At 42.4% G+C, this 21,554-nt stretch overlaps 1 protein-coding gene across 8 annotated transcripts in view; it reads right to left on the bottom strand.

The window, feature by feature from the left end:
* The window catches only part of ST3GAL6 (ST3 beta-galactoside alpha-2,3-sialyltransferase 6), a 66,997-nt gene that overhangs the window by 8,569 nt on the left and 36,874 nt on the right, over nucleotides 1-21,554 (bottom strand). For 5 of the 8 annotated variants that reach the window (XM_012477102.3, XM_012477091.3, XM_012477097.3 and 2 more), the window contains 6 exons: nucleotides 19,031-19,108; nucleotides 16,789-16,892; nucleotides 15,378-15,441; nucleotides 4,269-4,364; nucleotides 1,159-1,345; nucleotides 916-1,053 (listed from right to left, as the gene is read on the bottom strand). In XM_012477102.3, coding sequence (XP_012332525.1) covers nucleotides 916-1,053; nucleotides 1,159-1,345; nucleotides 4,269-4,364; nucleotides 15,378-15,441; nucleotides 16,789-16,892; nucleotides 19,031-19,108 — 667 coding nt within the window. Of the gene's footprint in view, nucleotides 1-915; nucleotides 1,054-1,158; nucleotides 1,346-4,268; nucleotides 4,365-15,377; nucleotides 15,442-16,788; nucleotides 16,893-18,792; nucleotides 18,863-19,030; nucleotides 19,109-19,282; nucleotides 19,845-21,554 lie in introns of those variants that run through there. The other 3 variants (XM_064374537.1, XM_012477122.3, XM_012477117.3) reach the window with 3 other exon arrangements.

Here is a 21,554-nt window from a genome sequence, read left to right as displayed (position 1 = left end):
AAAAAGGGCGTGTGTGTGTGTTTGGAAACACGGCAAATAGTCTGGAAGCACATAAAGGGCAGAAAAGCTTGGGAGATGACATGCGTTATAGAGGGAAGAGAAAAGAATGGTGACTTTCTTTTTAATTTTTTAATATTCCTTTATAAGTCACCTGATTTTCAGTGTGTAACACTTTTTAGAATATAACACTTTTGAATTTCTTCACAATTTTTATCGTGCTATATATAATCATGAAAATACATGATGTATATTTATTTCTTTGGAATTTTCCCTACTTTAAAAAGGGGGGAAAGCTCATTTCAACTAAGGTATCATATTATACAGTTACTCAAGCTTCCAGTGAAAAATATCTCTGCCCTTATATGGGTCTAGGGTAAGTAGGCAAACAGGAGTGAAAGTCTGAGATTTCATTTTGGAGTTTCAAGAACTCTTTCAATATTGTTGTAACTACCATTTCTTGAGAAATTAGTGCCAACATTTCCTCTGACCACAGAAATGTTTCTGGACTACTTTACTGACAGTTCTTTTTAGCCTGGAAAGCCATGCACTGGTTCTGAAGCCAGGCCAGCTACTCTGAGCACAAGCCTGCCCGTCAGCCCACCCAGTCAGACTCTCCTCACTGCAGAACACTGAAGACAGTCATGAAAGATGAATTGTTTTGGCATGCACAAAGACACCCCAGAAGGCCCTAAAGTGCAGGAAAGAAAAACCCAATTTAAAAGTATATTTCCTTGAAATGTAAATGAAAATCATAAAGATAATATCCACAGATAACTACTTTTACTAACTCAGAGATGGCCCTCAGAAACCATCTCATGAGCTGTGGTTCTGACACAGTTTTTGAGAGTTCTCAGGACCCTCTATCCTATCTCAGCCAGATCTGCAGTTTGAAACCACGCAGAGATAGATACATACCTGATTTTTGGGAAACACTTTTGGAAAATGAAGCAGTTCATAAGCCGCTGTTCTGATAATGAAAGGATCTAATATTCTGATTTGATAAGGTTTATAGATCAGGTTTAAGGCTGGTTTCTTCCAAAAACCATTAGTGTTCTGAAATAAAGTAAGAATATAGAAAGTAGAACAATGTAGCTTTTTTTAAAAAAGGAAAAAAAATACTAAAGGTAATCTAAAGGAAAAACAATTCTGCCTACTTACTATTTTGTTACCCATCAACAATTCCAACAGCCACCTCAAATCATGTGGCTTAAAAGCTGTAAGAATCGCTGTCATATTAGGGTCATTGTGAATGGGATCTGAAAAAACAGATTCTGGATAAAAAAGTCGGAAGGTTGTCCTTCTCCCAACTTCTTCTTCATGTCCTAAAACTGGACCATTATTCATTCTGTGGGTAGTAAAACACACAAGATACGTAGATCAAGTGCAGTGTGTGCCATTGCCATCACAGTTCTCAGAAGTTTCAGAGTTGGTAAACATCAGCCTGTTATCCTGTGCTCTGAAACCACAAAGCCATAGATCCACCTTTCACACATAATGGCCAAGGAGATCATTCCTTTTCATGAAATAGTTGTTTGATCAAAGGCAGAAATGTTCATCCGTATTTGAAAATTAATTGTGGAGCCAATGATAATTCAGTCTTACCTCCAGGGGAGCTGAAGACTAAATAAAAGAAATGGGAACACAGAGCCACAGGATACCAGAACTGAAAGAGACCCTGGAGGACAAACGCCTGAAGAGAAAATTACTTGCTCAAGGCCACACTTGTCATGTAGCACAGGGATGTGTGCGACTGACAGGTAAGAAGAATCACACATAAGTTGGCTTGAAGGACCATCAAAATTGTTGTACTCTGAAATAAAGTTAACAATATAAAACTGCTCCATTATATTCAAGCACAACCAAATGAATGTCTATTGCTAGAGTGAACTAAAGGACCACGAGTCTACTGCTGGGCCTGTGTATGCTGAAAGCCAAGGTTAGACATGCACTATTTATGCACACATTATGAAGGCATGCTAAGAAAAAGAAATGCTTTGTTTGCAAAACAGTGTCCCCTAGGAGGATAAATACTGTTTTACCCTTTGCCACTGACTCTATGTAATAACACTTGAGATGACTTTCAAAATGTCGTACCAATGGCATTTTCCTGTAAGGGCTTCCTGTGGTTCTAAATTATCAGATTTAGACCATTACGGGTACAGACACCTGTGATTGCTTTAAAATTGTTTTGTAGGTAAATTATCACAGCTTCCTCAAAATGAATAGTAAACAGAAAATAAAGTGACCTCCCCACACAGAAACCCTAGGTGGCTTATAACCCCACGAAACCCTCAACACTGCCAGGCCATCCTAACGCACATGCCTCAGTATGCTAACCTTGCCAGTCTTTAAACGATTCACAGCTACTCCTAACACGCACACACTTATCCCAGATGAGGACCCTATCTCAACCTTTCCCTAAAAAAATAGAGATAGAAAGATCCTTATTTTCCCATCACTACATCAGAGGGACTCTTGGTAGTTGCGACCACAATCCTGGCTCTCTTTCCATTACAAAAGATTAACCACACTTGTGTTCTGGACCCGTCCCCTCTCTTACCACACCAATCTTTCTCATTTCCACCAGTTTACCAATATGCTGTAGCGCCTCCCATCTTTTCAAAAGAAAAGCAAACAAAAACAACTCCTGATTGCATAACCATCTCTAACTGCCATCTGGTTTCTCAACTCCTCTTTGAAGCAAAGTTTTGGACTACATTGGTTTCTCTGCATGTTCCTGTGTACACCCAGGTGCACGCTCTCTGCATTCCCTCTTCAGCCTACTGCAGCTGGGCTTCTTGCCACATCAGGCCTCTAAGCCTGCTCTTATCAAGAATGTCAATGAGCTTCAGGTCACCAGTAGGTCACCCCTCAGTCCTTATCTGGCATGACCTCTCAGCATTGGGACACAGCTGGTTGCTCCTGTCCCGAAACGCTCTGCTCTCTTGGCTTCTGTGATCGCTTTCTCCTGATTTTCTTCCTACCTTATTGGTATGCATCCTCTTTTCTTTGCTCAACCTCTGAGTGCTCCAAGGCTCAGTCCTCACCTTCTTCTCCCTCTCAGTCTCTCCTTGGGAAATCTCACCCAGTCCATGGTTTAAATACAGCTTATCGGCCACACACCATCAAGATTTTAACCTGTTTATCCAACTGCTTATGGACATACCCACTGCAAATCTAATAAGCATCTCAAATCTAACATGTTCATATAGAAATCTTGGTTTTCCTCTAAACTGGCTCCTATACCAGTCTTTCCCAACGCAATAAATGATACCACTCTCTAGCCAATCTCCCAAGGTGAAAACAGAGGAGGAGGCATCTTGATTTATTCCCGTTACTCTTCACATCTAAAATAGCAACAAATCCTGATAACTCTATGTCTAAAACACGTCTGCAGTCGGTCCACACACCTCTTCTCTCCTTTGACAATCCTGTCCCAAGCCATCATGTGATACCTGAATACCGTAACCTAACTGTCTCTTCATTTCCACCCGTCCCTCACATTCCATTGTCCATGCCACAGTCAGCATATTTAAAAGACATAACCGGATTGCATTGTTCTCTTGCTTAAAACCCTTAAAAAGCTTCCTGCTATACTTAAAGTCCAAGTTTCTAATCCTGGCTTTCAAGTCCTCTGCAGCCTGATCTTTGCTCACCGCTTCCGCTTCGGCTTCCAATTGCACCATTCTCCCTCCACCTGCTACTTCCCAGCCTCACCGGGTTTTTTTGTTTTTGTTTTTGTTTTTTGCTGCTCCTCTCAAATTCAGGATCACCTCCTCCTGAGACCCCGCAGCAGACATCCTTTCTGCCTAGACTGCTCTACCATCATCTTCATGTGGCTGTCACTGCGTGCTCAGTTGGGCCCTGCTTAGATGTCTCTTTCTCTAAGTGGTCAATCATTCAAAGGAGCCATTCAAAGATTCTCCATTACATCCTTTTTAAATTATGTCTGACATTTATTATTTTTATATATTTAATTACTCATTTTCTTCCCTCCACAGAGAACACAAACATTGTTCTTATCCACTGCTATCTCCCCTGTGGCTACAAGCGTGCCGGCACACTAAGGAGACTTGACAAATACTTGCTCAGTGAGTAACCTGAAAACTAGGCCTAACTCTAGCCAACAACCAAGAGAGAAGGTTGTGCAATAAAATACACAAACAAATGGAAACAGCTCCCCTTCCTTTTAAAACACAGCTGTATTAAGGTCAGAAATCATATTCTGTTGAAACAATTCTAGGGTAGCAAATAGAAAATGTATTTACCTTATGATCACATCATAGGAGTCAATTTTCTCTCCTAATGTCTTATTCTTCAAAACTCCTCCATTACCAACCACCACACACTTCTTACAGGGTATGCTGTTGGACAGACGGACAAGTGAGAGATTGAGCCATCTTTTACAAAACCGAGCGAGTCCAAGAATCCGTGCACACTGTCAGAAACCCAGTGCCAAATTCCACTTGTTACACAAGTGGAGAAAGAACCAACTGCAACTTATCTAGAGCTGCATTAAAAAAATACAAGATTCAGTGAGTGACAACCTATAGGAAGAGCATATCACCGTCAGCAACTGTTACCAACCCACATCCATTCTCTCATTTGATTCTCATAGCCACCTACTAACTAGGCCCGATATCCCCATTATACAAATGAAGAAAGAGGTTCAGAAATCTATTTTGTAACATTTCAAAGTTATACTTCGAAGTGGAACTGGCGTGTGGATCCAGAACTTGAGATTACAAAACAAGTCTGCATGTGTGTTTCACGTTATGTAGGTCTGCATTTGACTGCCAGCATTACCCAGTCGTCTAAGATTCTCCTCTGGCTCTCTGCTGCGTAGGTGTGGAGATGGACAGCTTGGGATTGGTGAGAAAAGTACAGGTTTCTCTACCCTGCCCATGCTCACTTCAATTTCCCAAACATGGACTGGTCCTTGGAGCTGAACCAATACAAGCTAAAAGTTCATGCTGTGTTCCTGGCAAAGAGCTTTAAAGGGGAACACAAAGGGAGCTTCGTGTTGCTGGTCCATCTGTCTCCAGCCCTTACCACCACCCACCCAGGCCTGGAGAAATGACAGAACAGACTGCGCCCTTGCCCTCTAGAGAAAAGAACGACAGAAGGGAACGTCGCTGAGCCTGTCCTTCCAGCACCCTCATGGCATGGAAAGTCTGAAGAGAACACTGTTTCCCTAAGACCCATGAAATTGGCAGACCAGATGAACTCAAGTCCTTAAGGCTTTTAAGGAATCAATGAGTAGCAAAACTGTACAAACACTGTAGAGAGAACACGGAAACATGGAGAATGCAAGAATTCAGAAACTTTTTAAAAGAGCCAAGCATTGGCTTTGTCGGGTAAACAGGAGATGATGGACACACTCCTACATTCATTAAATTTACCTTTTTTGAGTAGTATAGCTTGTCTGATTACTTTATAACTTGTAACACTGCAACATTTAAAAATAGTTTTAACATATTTTAATTGGAAGCTCTAAGCTCTCAAATATTAAAGACTCTTGTTTAAATCAGGGTCTACCTAAAGTCAAGCAAACTAAGCAACAGTGACACAGGCTGCTAAGGACCTGGGGGCGGGGAGGACTGTCCAGCATATCCTCCTTCAGCGTGTGTCTGAAACCTCGCATTGTGGACACATCTCGAGTCACAATGGGCTCCAGAAGGGTCTGTTTGTTCATTTCAATTCTCTTTGTTATTTTTTATTTCTTTTCTCTGGGAGTCTATAGATTGAGTAAAAATGAAATCAGTGTCAGACATATATTTGATTTGGTTCAAATGCGGCTAATGTCCATTTGCAGCAGAGAACTGAGGGAATACGAGGGTTGCCGGCGAGCGGACACGGCACAGAAACGGTCTCCCATTCACTGTGAAAGCCGGCGGGCACCACACGGTCAGTGTGAGTCAGTTCACAAGACAGGGGCCTCGAGATTCAATGAGCGGGGATAAAACCAAGGTAAGGGAAACAGCAACAATCGTAATGACAAGAAACGAGGTAAGTGCAGAACTTTCAAGAGACGAGGCCAGGACATTTAGAGAACAAGCTACAGCAGAGGCTGGCTGGAGAACAGCGGTCAATGTGGATCTGCTGGGTCCCTTGGGGAACACGGTGACCACGTCATATCCCACCGGACATGCTCTTCACAGATTTGATCCTCCACTAAAAAAAAAAAAAAACAGGCCCTTCTCTTTTGGGTGAGCGTCACAGTCACTGCACACACAACATTCAGGGAGGGGATGATGGTCCCTGCAGCTTTACAAACATGCCTGCATTGCCAGGGCAGTTTGTCACACATGGGCACCTTCTGAGCATCCAACTGATGCAGCCACTGTAAGGTTTAAATGAAGCAACCGAGGTTCGAATGAGGCAACTGAGGCCAGTTATTGGAATAAAGAAATTTAATCGGCTCCTGGGCGAGGTTCTGCGGTCCGACAGGAGGGGCCGGAGAAGTCCCGCATGACTCCTCTTGGGCGGGGTGGTGGTTTTTTGTCTTTTTTTTTTTTTTGAGACAGAGTTTCACTCTTGTTACCCAGGCTGGAGTGCAATGGAGCGATCTCGGCTCACCGCAACCTCCGCCTCCTGGGTTCAGGCAATTCTCCTGCCTCAGCCTCCTGAGTAGCTGGGACTACAGGCACGCGCCACCATGCCCAGCTAATTTTTGTATTTTTAGTAGAGACGGGGTTTCACCATGTTGACCAGGATGGTCTCGATCTCTTGACCTCGTGATCCACCCGCCTCGGCCTCCCAAGGGCGTGGGGTTTTATAGCGAGTGGAGGTGTTCTGATTGGTCATGGGGAAGCAGGACGTGGACGGGGCCAGCTGCTATTGGCAGGTAGGCGGGATTTCCGGTGAGCAGCCGCCCAGGGGGAGTGGGACCTGGACGGGGCAAAATGCTATTGGGCAGGTTTCGGCGGGGCTTCTTTTAAATTTTGGTGGGGTTTTTCAACGGTCGGCTAGGTGCTGAGTGCAGAGGCCAGTGCCAAGTGCGGATTTGCGTGCTGAGTGCAGAAGTGGGCGTGGAGTGGTGATGTGGTTTCTAGGCGGGGAGGGGGGTGGGCGTGTCCGAGCTCCCGGCGAGGCTACCGGCCTTACATTACATTAACAGTTCTGAATCCTGACGGTTGTGGACATACCATTTTATCTCATACTCCAGGACTTCCTGCAAAATCGGGCAAGAGGTGGACTGTTTCAAGGGTTAATTCAACTGCTGTTTCTCCTGAAGCATCTTGTAAACTTCAGATTCTTTGTTGATGAGGAGGCCGTGTGGAGGTTGAACACGTATGGGCATTCCGTTGGCCTCCTCCCTGCTGGCAGCAGTTCTGAAATGCCAGCAATATGGTATCTCAAGGCGTTGTTAAAGTTGGAGATGTTTTCAGAAGAAGAGAGGCCGGCGGGGTTGCTGTGCTGGTTTAGATGACCCCAGGGCCAGTGCTGAAAGCAGGAGAGGCAGTAAAGAGCTTGACACTTGGATTGCAGGCACATCCTACGTGCAGGACCTCCTGGGGTTCAGAGGGTAACTTCATCTTGTATGGACAGCACTTCCTTTCCGCCATCACCAAAAGAGACTAGATTTTATATTCAGATCTGGCTTCTGTGAGAGTCATGTTTTCTGTGCGGCCTTTGATTTTTTTTGTGTGTGTTTCCAAGTGCATTGGATTGCTGATATTTTCCCCATCAATGGCTGTGATTACATCTTTGATACATCAATCAGCCATAGCAGCCTTGCTGCTGACACTGCCCCGGGAAACAGCTGAGAGGCTGCGGGAAGTCCTTGCTGTCCAGCAGGCGGAAGCCTCATGGTCTTCATCTCTCTGTTGGGCTCTAAATAAGAAAGTAACATACCTCTAGATGCTTTTACAAGCAAGTTTGACTTCAATCCCTATCCTAGGAAGCCACTTTCATCAAAGGTTCTCTGCTGTGGGGCCACACAGTATGGCTGAGATGGGAGCTGCTGAATATTCAAACCCTTTCCTCTCAGGGTATTATTGCCATTAACCTCCCCAAATGATAAAGCAGGTGGCAGTTCTGATACTCACAGCTTGCTTGCCCTTTCCATAACCTCTGGGTCAGTCTAATTCAGATCAGAGGCTGCATCTCCTAAAACTGGCTCCATCTCCACTAGGAATGCTAAGCAAGGCTGGGCACTAGGGGAGGCATGGCTAAGAACAGACAGGAGTGAAATAGCAGCTCCCATGAGACAACCCACATAGGAGTAGAGGGGGACTTTCTACAGATGGTATCTAGTCTACTCCTCTCCCTCCGATGAAGGCTGTAAGCCAATCTTCTGTCAAGAGAAGGGGCTGCCTTGCCCTGAGCTCAGGTACCCCAGGGCTCCTACATCCGTCCTGGCCTGGAGTTCCCAGTCTGGCATCAGGCTGCTTGACTCCCAACTACACAGAACATACAGGGGCAAAGGCCAGGAGTACAAGCCACCAGCATGCTACTAGCGCTTTTATCCTCCACAGAAGACTCCTGACCCACAAGCCAAATGTCTCAAGTCGACCCCGGAGAGGTTACTCAGCTCAGCCTATATGCAGTCAGTTCTATAACACTGCTCAACAATGAACTGATCGCTTCGACCTCTGTGTTCTCAGAAGTTTCCGCTCTATCACACTGAGTTACAGATGGTCATCAAGCCCCAGATAATACGTGGCCCAAAGAGTATCACGGTAAGAGTAGCTACCATGTGTCATATACGTGTGCCGTATCGCTGGTCTTCACTCAGGCTCAGGGTCCTGGACCTCCTCCCACATACCCTACAAGCCACGGAAAAAGAGGAGTCTAGCATTTCAGGCAGATCTTTTCTCCAGGGTAATTCCTCATACTCAGCCTCTCCTCTTCATGGTCCCAGCAGTTCAAGAACTTTTAAAAAATGGGAAGAAATAACATAGACATTGCCTCATTCAGAGAACTCTCATTCCAGAGATTCTTTACAGCTCTACATCACCGTGTTTTTAGGAGTTTCACGTTCTGTTTTTTCATGCATCAGCTTATGGGGGACAAGCAGGAAGGGAGAAGGGCCCTTACTGTAGGGAATTGCGCCAATGCCCTTGAAAGGAAAGCTTATCATTGAAGGTCTGCTTTTCCTCCTGCTAAAGGACACTGCAAGGATTTACGCGTTTTTCTGAGAACCACGTAGAAACTCATTTGAGGGCATCCTTAGGGCTGCTCTTTGGCAGTAACATCTTACCTACAGCTGGTATTCGCAGTTGCGCCATGGCTCTGGGAGACATGGAAGGGTACAGATAAGCTGTCTGAAACACACTCCTCAGTAGTCACTGCTCCCCTCTCCCCCTAGCAGGTATCCTATACTCTGAAAGGAATGATTCATTCTCCCTTGACTTCATCCATTTGGCTTGTGATCCTGGCTTCCTCTGCCTTTTTATGTGTGGAACAATGACTTTCAGTGTCTTTTGAGTAACTGTAAAACTTCACATATTTAATTAACATAACCTTCATGTAGAAATAGCTGTAGTGAACTGTGAGTCCCTAGAGGAAAGAATAGTATCATTTAGATCTCTGTATTCTCCCATCTAAAACACTTCCTGATTCACAGGCTGTACATTTTAGAATTCAGTTTGGTTGTTACATTAAGAACGTGGACGTTATTTCCCTCCTTTGTGTCTGGAGAACAAATTACCTGTTACTCCTCCTACCACTCTGGAAACAGGTAGGGAAATGCATACGCTCTAAACTGCTTACCCCGAAAACAAAAGAAGTCCAGGGTTCCTGAACCTGTTCATGGAAAATCTGGAAAGTCGCTAAAGCCAGGTAGTAAGAGGTTACACTTTCCCCAGGGGAAAGGCATCTTTCCCATAAAGTCCGGCAAAAGCCAGAAGAGCCATTACCTAATGCAGAGGGAAACGTCAAACGCAACCAATAGAGAGGAAGCAAACTTGAGTTGCCCATTTCAAATGATCTGATGTGTTTGCTTTTCCAAAAGGTTTTTATCATGCATTTTCCCTTCAGTAGCATCACGGACATCAAAACACATGACTCTACCTTCAGTGTAACAATCTATGGCAGATCATACTGGGCACATTCCCAACACCCATGACCCCATGTGCCCTGCCAGCAGATCCCTGCTTTCCTAAACCTACAATGGTGAGCTCATCGCCTCTGCCAATGTTTCATCTAGACATAGCCATGTGATCCATCCCTGGGCAGTAAGATATTAGGGAAGTCTGTTAAATGCTTTCAGAAGAGATTTTGCCCCTGGGAAAAGAATCATGTGCACAGGATACTTTTTGCTTAGACACTGACATGTGATAACAAAAAGTTAGAGCAGCTACAAATCAGAGAAAAAGACAACCACAGAAAAACTACCTGGGAGCCTTGACATCACTGAGCCACTAATCCAATCCCCCAACCAGGGCGACGCCAAACATATGTGCAAGTTGTATACGGTCCAATGCCAGGGAGCACCATTCAGATAACCGTATGAATGAACTGGCACTCCCTGGAGTTGTGCAATCCACAATCTGTACAGCCATAGCAGCCCACACTGCAAGCTGGAACCACAAACCTGCAGACCTGAGCCCACATGTCTATGCAGTACAGGAGATAATAAACGTCCACTTAGTTTAAATCATTCTTAGTGAAGACTATTACTTCCAGCCAGAAGATCCTAAAACTACACAAGAACTGTAGTTGGAGACCTGGTTGCTAGTTCTGGCTCCTCCACTTAGCACCTCTTAGGACCTTGGTCTGGCAACCTGACCTCTTTAATCTCAGTTTGGCCTTTTGTGAAGCAAGGGAATCACTTAGGTCTTGTATGTTACTCTCTGATGGATGTGGCCATTTCCTTTGGCACAAGTACCTAGATTTCTGTATCTTTACCCAACATCCGACCACAGCAGATGCTAGAAAGCAGGCATGAGCTGCTCCTGCATATGCACTACATATGTTCACTCTGTTAGTGCAGAATCACAACTTACCCTCAAGCTCTCCTGGCTAAAAATCCTGCCATGTAAAGAAACTGTGCAAAACAGCAGACTGTCTAAAGTAGGGATGCAGATATTCATATTCCTTATAGAGTCAGGACTCTCTTTAATAAATACACCACTAATGTCTAATTCTTTTTTAAGTTTTCTAAGGGCATGCTTCTGGTCTGGCTGGTAGCCAATCTAACCCAGCTTTGCTGATGCTGACGTAATGGATTCTGCCTGAGAGCACAACCAGGCAGCTTTTACAAATCTTGTCCATTTAGCAGGCAACTGACTTGACACAGGTGCTTTTGTTAGGTAAGTTATTTATGTGTAGTTACTATATAACCACCTGTGCTGCAGGACTAAAACATTCTTCATAAAACTTGGCATGCTTTCAGAAGGCAATGTTGGTGGTTGGGGATGGAGAGCTTTTCTGTGCATTTTAAGTGGGAGCTGAGATTTGATGATTTAGGGTTGCTGCTGTTTCTGGCTGTGTGAGGAAACAGAAAAAGCAATAATCCTTAGGACACGATTAACTGTTAGGACCAGCGGCAGGCTGGTGCTAAGGAGCTACAGGGACAGCCAGGAGGTCTAAGGCCTTGGAATATGGACACATTTTTAGGATTCCTTTTCTGTCATGCAATTCTCTTACAAAATCCTCGGTCTTTAGTGAAGTTTGTTAAACATGGTCGCCTTGTGTTGGCTGTGCTTTGGAGAATAAAGAGAAGAACCTGCATCCACGAGACATCGATAGCAGCAGCATATAAAAAAGATGCACTGAGCTCGCTGTTAGTCACATATTTGACTTCAGAATCCTGAAAGTGACCAGGCACAAAAACATATGGAGACAACGGAAATGATGCGGAATATCGGTAAAGACAGCTATTTGTCCCCCAATAATCTTGTTTCCTTCATCTGTTAAAATCACGTCTGTTTTTAAAGGTGAGCACACAGTCACCTGGAATACAGACTGCATTTTCCGGTCCACGTTCCAGCTAGGGATGGCCTTGTGATGGAGTCCTATCCAATAGGGTACAAACAGGTTGCTAGTAAATGTTTAACAGTCCGTTCTGGGGGAGGGGGAGGAGTATGAATGGGGGAAGCCCTGATTTGTAATGTTTGCCAGTTGCCACAGTCCGAATACTCTCACCTTGGCTATTTCAAGCTTTCACCTTGATGGCAGTAAATATGGAGCTCAATATGAAGAGATGCAGCTCTCACAAGTTGGTACCGACTGGTTCCAGCACATCGCTGGAGGTAAGGAAGTGCTGTAGGTGATTTCTGGGAGATGTCCTTAAAGAAGGAGGCATGTCTTAAAGGGTCAGGTATGCCCTTTGCCCTTTCCTCCTCCTGGCTGGCAGGGAGATAGATGTGATGGGTGGAACTCCAGCCATCATACTGGACCAGATGGAACAAGTTGTATATTTCGGAATGGTGGCATCAAGATAAGAGAAGCAGCCTTGGTCCCTAATGGCCACGGAAGCAGCCCTGGGAAGTTTACCTGCAGAGTTCATTTGCATGGAAACTGAACAAAAGGAAAAAGTCCTTCTTACAATCTGATATTTTGAGTTTTCCCATTCACAGTGGAATCTATCCCAACTGAGGCATCATACACGCCATACAAGATGTCTGAGAAAACTACAATTTTTATCTGGTAGAATCTTAAAGGTTTCAGATTTGAAACAACATCATCATCTGACCCTTTCTAGAAGGGACAAAGAGGATGGACAGAGAATAAACGGTAGGAAAAAAAATTGTGCTTAGCTGTTACACCTCAAAATACGCCAAGCACCTTCCAGAGCACAGGCAAGGAAACATAAGCACAGAGCAAGGCCAGCAATTACATAAATCTCAGTAAAGAAAGCAGAAAAAAAGAGAAAAGTAACTTGAAAGTAATCCCTCTACCTCGGCTCCTCCTCTCTGACCTACAGATCCACGAGGAAGGACAAGCCAGCCTATATCAACACCTTCCTCCTTGGACACGTGCACCCAACTCACAAATCCACGAGCCGGGGGATCAGGGAGGACTCTCCCGCCAAGGGCAGTCTAAATTCTCTGCCTGAGAAAGAAAGATTGTTCTCAGACATCTTTCTTCTAGAGCTTTCTTCCCAGGCTGAGAAATGAGGACTACATAAGGTCACTTGGGGAACTAAGTTGACTCAGAGCAGCATTCTGGCAATTCAGTCCATTCTGGCATAGCCTGGCTTGTTTTTTCTTTCTATGTGTTGTACACCGGGCACATGATAAAGGTAAAATGACTCCCCTTCAAATATAGGCAAAATTTAATGTTACACATGAACTCCTCTGAAAAGTTAAGTGCTATGCAAATAGAAGATAACAGTGTCATAAATAAATTATTATCTATTTTTGAAATAAGGTTTGCACAGGTCAAACATGCACTCAGCAGTGATAACTGAGCATCTGTGATGTTACAAAACGTGTGTCACTATGCTCACTCTGGGGGATCCTACAGGGATATCTGCCATTCACTCTTTATCCAGTGAGTCTCTGACTACGCATTTACTTCACTTCAGACTAGAGGACTCCTGCAGTCAGCATGATTTCCAGTCCCTCCTCACCAGCTATGCCCCACTTTTCTCCCAACAAAAGTAATGCCAAAAAATGAACTTAGCCTGATGTGGGGAGTGGGGAGATTCTGGTGGCAGGAGGACAGGGGCAGGAAACAGCAAGACCGAGTCGGCAAGAAGAGAAAAATTAGCCTGATGGAGGCATACACAAACACATGAACACCTGTGGGAGGAGGGGTTATGAAAGCAGCTAAATGAAGCATAGTCTCGTTCTTAGATAAAACCTAGGCAAGAACGAAATTTCTAAGCATATATTTTCCAGAATCCTGACGGTAGCTTGCATTTACAGAGTCAAGCATCTTTAAAAAGATTTGCAGATTTTTGCTGCAAACATTTAAGGACTCACCTTTATCACTCTTTTTTTTTTTTTTGAGATGAAGTCTCACTCTGTTGCCCAGGCTGGAGTGCAGTGGCGAATCTCGGCTCACTGCAACCTCATCCTCCTGGGTTCAAGTGATTCTCCTGCCTCAGCCTCCCAAATAACTGGGACTACAGGTATGCACCACCATGCCCGGCTAATTTTTATATTTTTGGTAGAAAGGGGGTTTCACTATGTTGGCCAGGCTGGGCTCAAACTCCTAACCTCATGATTCACCCTCCTCAGCCTTCCAAAGTGTTGGAATTACAGGCGTGAGCCACAGTGCCCGGCCACCTTTATTACTCTTAACTCAGATGTCCAGGCACTGGAGTTAGAACTACCTAGGTTCACATCCTAGATCTGGCATTTACCAAGTATAATAAACTGTGTGCCTAGCCTCCGTTTCTCCAGAAACTTACAGAATTAGAGAAAATCAACATAAAGCACTTATGTGAAAGGTCTGCAAAAAACAATATTCTCCAAATCAGAGCTATGTAAATTTGAGGGTTGAAAAATTTTATGGTTGCTGTTGATATGCAATCAAAACTCAAATTGATTAGGTTGATGGCAGAGTTTGAAATTATAAAAAAACTGAAATGAACACATTACACATTACACAAATCCACACTTGAAGCATCTTGGTCTGCAACAGAGAAAAATGAGATAAACCTGGACAAAATCTAACACTGCTCTTAAGGCAAACTCTACCTCCACTTTCATATCTCTATTCACTACCTCCACTCTCTGCACCCAAAAAACAGCACTCCTGCTCTCTTGGGCAATAGAGTAATTTCTGCCATTTTCGTTTTTAATGGAGGCCTGACATCTGTAGACTACCCGTATTATCACACTAGCACACTGGCCAAATTCTAAAGAGAGGCTTGAAACTTTGTGAAATAAACCTACCTCTGCAAAATAAGCCCAACTGCAAAGAAGTCTATTTTTGGCAATTCAATTTATTACGGGGTTAACTTAATGACAAAATTGTCTAAAAACTAGTCAGAAAACATCAAAGCAAGCATATTTGTCCTTCAAATGTAATTCTGATTAAAAAGGAAGAGAGTTGCTTCCAAAATCTAATAATCTCCTTAACAAGTAAAAGAGAAAGAATCTTCATCAGTAGTTTGGAGGATGCATGGCACAGCGTGGGAAGCAGCTTGTAAAGGGAGGGTGTGAGCTGATTAGCAGGGGGTGCACTAATCCTTAAACAGAAACCACTTAGAAAAGATGAATGTGGGTTTAAAATGTCCTGATTTGGGAGCAGTGCTGATCATCATCAAGACTCTGCAAACTTTTGAGCCAACCAGTTATGCAGCATCTAAATTAATTTTGTAGGTTTTTAAGTGTCAAATTACTACTAGAAATTGTGGTTATGCACAAATGCTATGAAATTTTCCTGAGTAAATACATCTTACATCTCTTGGGGTATATATTGAACCAGCTTAGCTGAAGTTAAAAGCCAGACTAGAATCAAGAAAATAAACTCACTTGTCAGACTCATCAAAGAGATCACAACTCTGCAGTTTTGAAAGAGCGAGTCGAAAATATTCCACTAGAAAACAAATGGAGTGTTATGAATACAAGGATAATCATGTCTTTTTAGTACTTAGTAAACCGCCTTACTCCCTCTCCCACAAACCCATTTCCAAGCAGCATGGCCACACTGATTTATTCTGTGAAAAATTAATGATACAACTACAATTAGCCAGCCTACTCAGTAGGCCCATTCAAAATGGTAAACGTTCCAAAGACACTTTCCAAAACCTCCCCCTCAAAACAACATATTTAATCTAAAAAAAATCATAAAAAGTAATTTTAAATAGCAGATGATTCTGAAATTGACATTAGAATAGAAATAAATAGTAAGTTCAAGCTAATTAAATTCTCAAATTCTGTGTAAAATATTTTTAAAATACAAAACAAAACAAAACAAAAAAAGGAACCCTCACCCTCACAGGATCAGTTGAATAAGCAAAATCTAACTCACAATGTTGGAGGCTTGTCACCTTGGGCTTTTATGGTGTCTCAAAAATCTAGAGCTTAATGCTATATAGGGCCAATCAGTTATCAATAAGCAGAAGGGAAAGTGTTTTATCATTAGAAGATGGAATAATTATCTCTCAACTTAACAAAAATAAAGGTTGGGTACGGTGTCTCACGCCTGTAATCCCAGCACTTTGGGAGGCTGAGGCGGGCGGATCACAAGGTCAAGAGATCAAGACCATCCTGGCCAACATGGTGAAACCCCGTCTCTACTAAAAATACAAGAATTAGCTGGGCACGGTGGCGCGTGCCTGTAGTCCCAGCTACTCGGGAGGCTGAGGCAGGAGAATTGCTTGAACCAGGGAGGTGGAGGTTGCAGTGAGCTGAGGTCTTGCCACTGCATTCCAGCCCGGCGCCTGGTGACGGAGCAAGACTCTGTCTCAAAATAAATAAATAAATAAATAAAAATAAAATAAATAAAATATCCACTGGTTAAATTAAAAGGCTGCTTAAGCGGATAAGAATTGCTGATGAAGTAAAACAAAACAAGTAAAAAGAATCCATGGGAAGCTAGGAAGGAAGTTAACTCTCAGGTTTTCCTGCTAATTCTAAATCAGAAGAAAACAAGGCACCAGAACTTACATGGATCACTTACTTGGTGGCACAGCAAATGTAAAAAGTAGTTTCTCAACGACAACAACAGATCTACCCCTTTTACCCTTTGCTTCTCTACTGCCTCAAATGGAGTGGGAATTTATATTTCAAAATGTAATTCATTTCATTCCATCCCAAAATCATATCGTTTGGAAATCATTATGAAGCAGAAAGAATAAAAGCCCTTAAAATTATATCAACATGCATTCTCATCTAACACCACTCAAATTTAACAGAACCAGGTAAGAATACTACTACTGACCTGATGTTCTCATCCCATAGGGCAAATCAAACTTATCGCTACCATACAAGGAAGCAATCTTTCTAAAATCAGCTGCACACAGAAAAGGGTGAAACTGATGAAACCTGGAAGGAAAGGATAAAGAATGATTTTGCCAAATACCTACTATCTTTGCAAGTTTTTAAAACCGAAACTAAAAGTAACTATACATATAATTCAGATTGTTATACTGTGTATATGAAAATGTATTTTTTTAATTTTTAAAAATAAGTTTAAACAGTGCTGAAATATTGCATAGAATGGGGTATGCAATGGAACTACGCAACTGAAAACACTTTACAGCTACTAAAATGAAAATTATGTTATAACTCAGGAAGTAAAAACAAAACTTAAAAACAAACCAATACCAAGTGATAAAATAATAGCCATATATAGGAAGAAACAAAGTAATATTTAAAAGTACTGATGCTACACTATTTCTAAATTTAAAAGTATCATATATGTGAAGTTGTATCAGCTGTGACAAGTCTGCCGTCACTAACCCATAAATAACAAAGCTGAAATTCACACCCAAGCCTAATGCTAAGGAAAGATGTTCTCTTTATAACGCTGAAGATAACAGCTGCAGGTTTCCCAAAAGAGCTTCTCCAAATTGCTGCTGGCTTTTCCGTTTCTGAGAAAGTGGCCTCGAGTACATTCTAGGGGACTGCCCTCAGATAATACTGTCCACATGACAAACACCAATCTACTTGTTACTTACACTATAGACTTATATACCCTGCGAAGTAATCTTGCACAAATACTTTAATCCTTTCGGGTTTTCTCAGAAAGAAAAAGTTATCTTTTTTTCAATAAAGTTCTGGAGTACCTTAATTCTAGAGCAGCATTTTAATCGGCAGTCTGCAACCCATATGTGCCTCATAAAATCAGTTTTGTGAGTCATGATCAGCATCTTTTTAAAAAGTGAATGGAGGCCGGGCTCGGTGGCTCAAGCCTGTGATCCCAGCACTTTGGGAGGCCGAGGTGGGCGGATCATGAGGTCAAAATCGAGACCATCCTGGCCAACATGGTGAAACCCCATCTCTACTAAAAATACAAAAAAAAATTAGCTGGGCATGGTGGCGCGCGCCTGTAGTTCCAGCTACTCAGGAGGCTGAGGCAGGAGAATTGCTTGAACCCGGGAGCGGAGGTTGCAGTGAGCCGAGATTGTACCACTGCACTCCAGCCTGTCTCAAAAAAAATAAAAAATAAAAAAAATAAAGTGAATGGAACAGAACACAGTGTATCTGGAGTAGTAAAGGTAAAAATTACTTATTTCTTAATACAGATATGTGTTTGCACTAGGTCCCAAATAAAACGTATTTCTTTCTATGAGTCATGGTCAAAAATTTTTAAAACACGATTCCAGTTTTGCGGCGGTCCTCACTGAACACACACCCCTGGAAAGACTATGAGCCACCATAGCACACTTGGAATCATATACAAAAAAGTCTTATGTATTTGCAGTTTTCCAGAGAGTTGACCGACTTCAAAGGGATCTGTGGTTCCAAAGAGTTAAAAACCAGTAATAAAAAGGTGCAGTAATAAAACAGGAAAAAAAAATGAACACTTAACACTTCATAGAAAAAATGCTGAACAGATTGTGCCTCTTTTGTACAGTTAAACATGCCTAGAACAGACTTTTACTTCTTGTTATCTAGAGTATTTTGACGAGCAATCTGTCAAAGTCAAGGTTAGGAGGAAAAGAACATATGTGAATAGAAGAGTAAGTTTTTTACAAAGCCCAAGAGCCACAATACATAATCATTTACATTTTATGTAGATTAATCATTATTTGCATTCTATGTGGTTCAGTAAAAGTTAATACAAGGGAAAATTTCTACTCAAAAAGTTTAACGTAGAGGCAAGGAAGGAGAAGGCACAATGGGTGGAAAGTAACATGGGAGCAACAAGGGGGAAAAATAAAACCCTAAAGAACAATTCACTTTTTTGTAATCAAACACAAACAGACCTCTCTAGCCTCACCTGTGTGAAAAGAATACTGGTTTGATTGAATTCCTCAATGCCTTTTCTTAAAATATATGCAGAGCTCTGACTAAAAGCACAAAAAGAGACAGGATATTCAAGCTCTTCCTTAAATATGGGGCATCCACTTTATACTGCTAAGATTTGCATTTAAAAAAATAAACAAGTGTGGACAATGATTACAAGCACATTTGGAATATTTCGTATGCCACAGGGTTTTTTTGGGGTATATTTTTACCTCAGCAGAGAGGCAAAAGCTGGCTTTGATAAACAAGGCTGGATCTTATTTCTCCGTTTCATTTCCACAGGTGCCACCCTATGAGACAAAAATAGTGTCAGTCAGAAACCAGAACCGGGCACCCCGCCCAAAGGGAAGCAAATGTCCTGGGAACTCATTCATGGCACCACTGAGAGGTTCCATGGCAGCAAACAAAAATCCTCCCTGCACCCTTTGAGGTTTGCCAGTACCTTCGCCAAGCCCCGCACACACCTGAGCTTCATGGATGTAGGGGAGGGAGGGTGGAAAGGCTGAGGTGATTAGCAAACCAGAAGTGATTCCAAGGGCAGCGATTCAAAGGACCTTCAGAGAAACAGGATCACTGCACTGCAGAAGCTGCAAACAGGCTCAGAAGCCAGCCTCACCCCAAGGGCACGTGGCTATTTACCTCCTCCTGCCACATCTGCTGACGCACACCAGCAGCAAACACCACGAAAACACCTGACCTGAGCAGGATCCACAGACCTTTGCCTTGGGATCCTGGGGACTCTACAAATCACATTCTCGAGAGTCATTTCTAACTGTCCTCTATTCTTGGCATAGGTTAGGCCCCTGTGTGCTCCTGAATGGAGTACTTGTCTCCACAATTTAAAAGGGTATTGTGAAACATGACAGAGCACAACAAGGAACATAAATGAAAGGGGTGGTGGATGGCAGGATCCGGACTTAGCCGGGAAAGAGGAAAACAGCTTAATACAAAACGATCATCAATTATGTGAAGAATTAGTATTAAAAAAAAAAAATCGATTTTCTTCTATCATCAGCAGGATTCAAAATGAAGGAAGTATCCTGAACCCTTCATGGACAGACATAATTTTCCATTTTTGTAGGTACAAAATCCCCATAGTTAGAACTGCTAGGTTTCTGAACTGTGAGGTTAGTAAACTCCTTATGCAGGAAAATACCTTTTGTGAATACCACAATGGCAAGGACTCCTTGTTATACATAAGGAAGGTACATAAATATGGTGGACCAGCACACGAGACTATAAAATCTCAATTATAGGATAAAATGAAGTATATTATTTGATTTCTCATTAAATATAGAAAACAAACTGTTTTAGGGTATCGTGAAGACAAACTTTGGGTGACATTTTAAAAGAAAAGCATAATTATCTGTCTTCATTTTTAAAGAAGCAAGTTCATTGCACAAACACCTGTCTGAGCTAACACCCCAAGGTACTTGCTGTGACTATAGTAATGTGTTAGCTTAGGAGTGACATGGTCACTTCATCCTGGATGACAAAAGACTGTGCTGATTTACATCCTTCTCATCATCTTCTTTATCATTTTCCCTGTGAACAACAATAGGATGTGTAGGAAAGTAGCAATCTAGCAAGTTTTTTGCTTTCTCTTCTATTTTTGTCTTCCACTACTAAGGGTAGGACAGAGAATGTGGCAAAGGTGTAGGGATAGATCCCTTTGATGTAGCCCTCATTTAGTATATAATCAGACTTCAAAATTCTCTGGCCCGATATTTGGGTCCAAAACCTAAAACGTTAGGGCCAAAACTACCTTCCTGGCATTGGGTTTTTCCAGTGGTCATTTGCCTAACGTCCTTCCATGAAAATCATGACAATTATTTTTCAATCCAGCAGTAATGAAACCAAATGCAGAAGCATCAGCATTTTTTCATCGAGTAAGCCCAAGTTAGAAACATGATTTAAGACACAGTATGAAACACTGGGAAAAAATACTGAGTCTCTGTCAAAGACAGGAAGTTATGCGATTTATTTTAGCATACTAATGTACTACCACCTGCTTGGGATTTAAAGGTCATCAAAACTTTTTTCCCAGCCAAAGGACTGACAATGAGAAGGGTAAAAACCCTATTACAGAGGCTTTCTCTTCAGTAAAACTATCAGTGCCTCTTTTTTATATGTGACATTTCAAGTCAAAGCTATTTCAAAAGATGCACATTATCATCATTCAGTAAATATTTTTAAATAAAGGAAACCATTTGTAGTATCTATATTTTATCGATCATCTCTTATGCAAGCATTTTAGGTTCTAAAAATTAAGTACCACTGAGCCCCGTAATTACTCCATTAACTCAAGGAGATGATCTATTGCATAAATAAAAAATGTTTTATGTCCCAAAGATGGTTAACACCATAGCTTCACTGAGAAGTCAAGAGAAAGTAGGTGTTGCTTGTCAAAAATTTACATTGTTAGAGATACAATCTGTAAGATCGTGGAATGGTAAAACCCCGATTTACAATGGAAAGCAAGAAAATATTCCAAACGTTAAAAGGGAACAAGTTTTTTAAATAGGACTTTCTACTATAATTTGTGGGTTTGAGTGAAAGACTAGGTTGAGAGTTTTTTTTTTTTTGAGACGGAATTTCGCTCTTGTTACCCAGGTTGGAGTGCAATGGCGCGATCTCGGCTCACCGCAACCTCTGGCTCCTGGGTTCAGGCAATTCTCCTGCCTCAGCCTCCTGAGTAGCTGGGATTACAGGCACGTACCACCGTGCCCAGCTAAT

Source organism: Aotus nancymaae, unplaced genomic scaffold, assembly GCF_030222135.1.
Source record: "Aotus nancymaae isolate 86718 unplaced genomic scaffold, 86718_ANA_hifiasm-v0.15.2.pri h1tg000011l, whole genome shotgun sequence".
Taxonomy (NCBI): domain Eukaryota; kingdom Metazoa; phylum Chordata; class Mammalia; order Primates; family Aotidae; genus Aotus; species Aotus nancymaae.
Note: the sequence above shows the minus strand (reverse complement) of the source record. Positions and strands in the feature narration are given on the sequence as shown.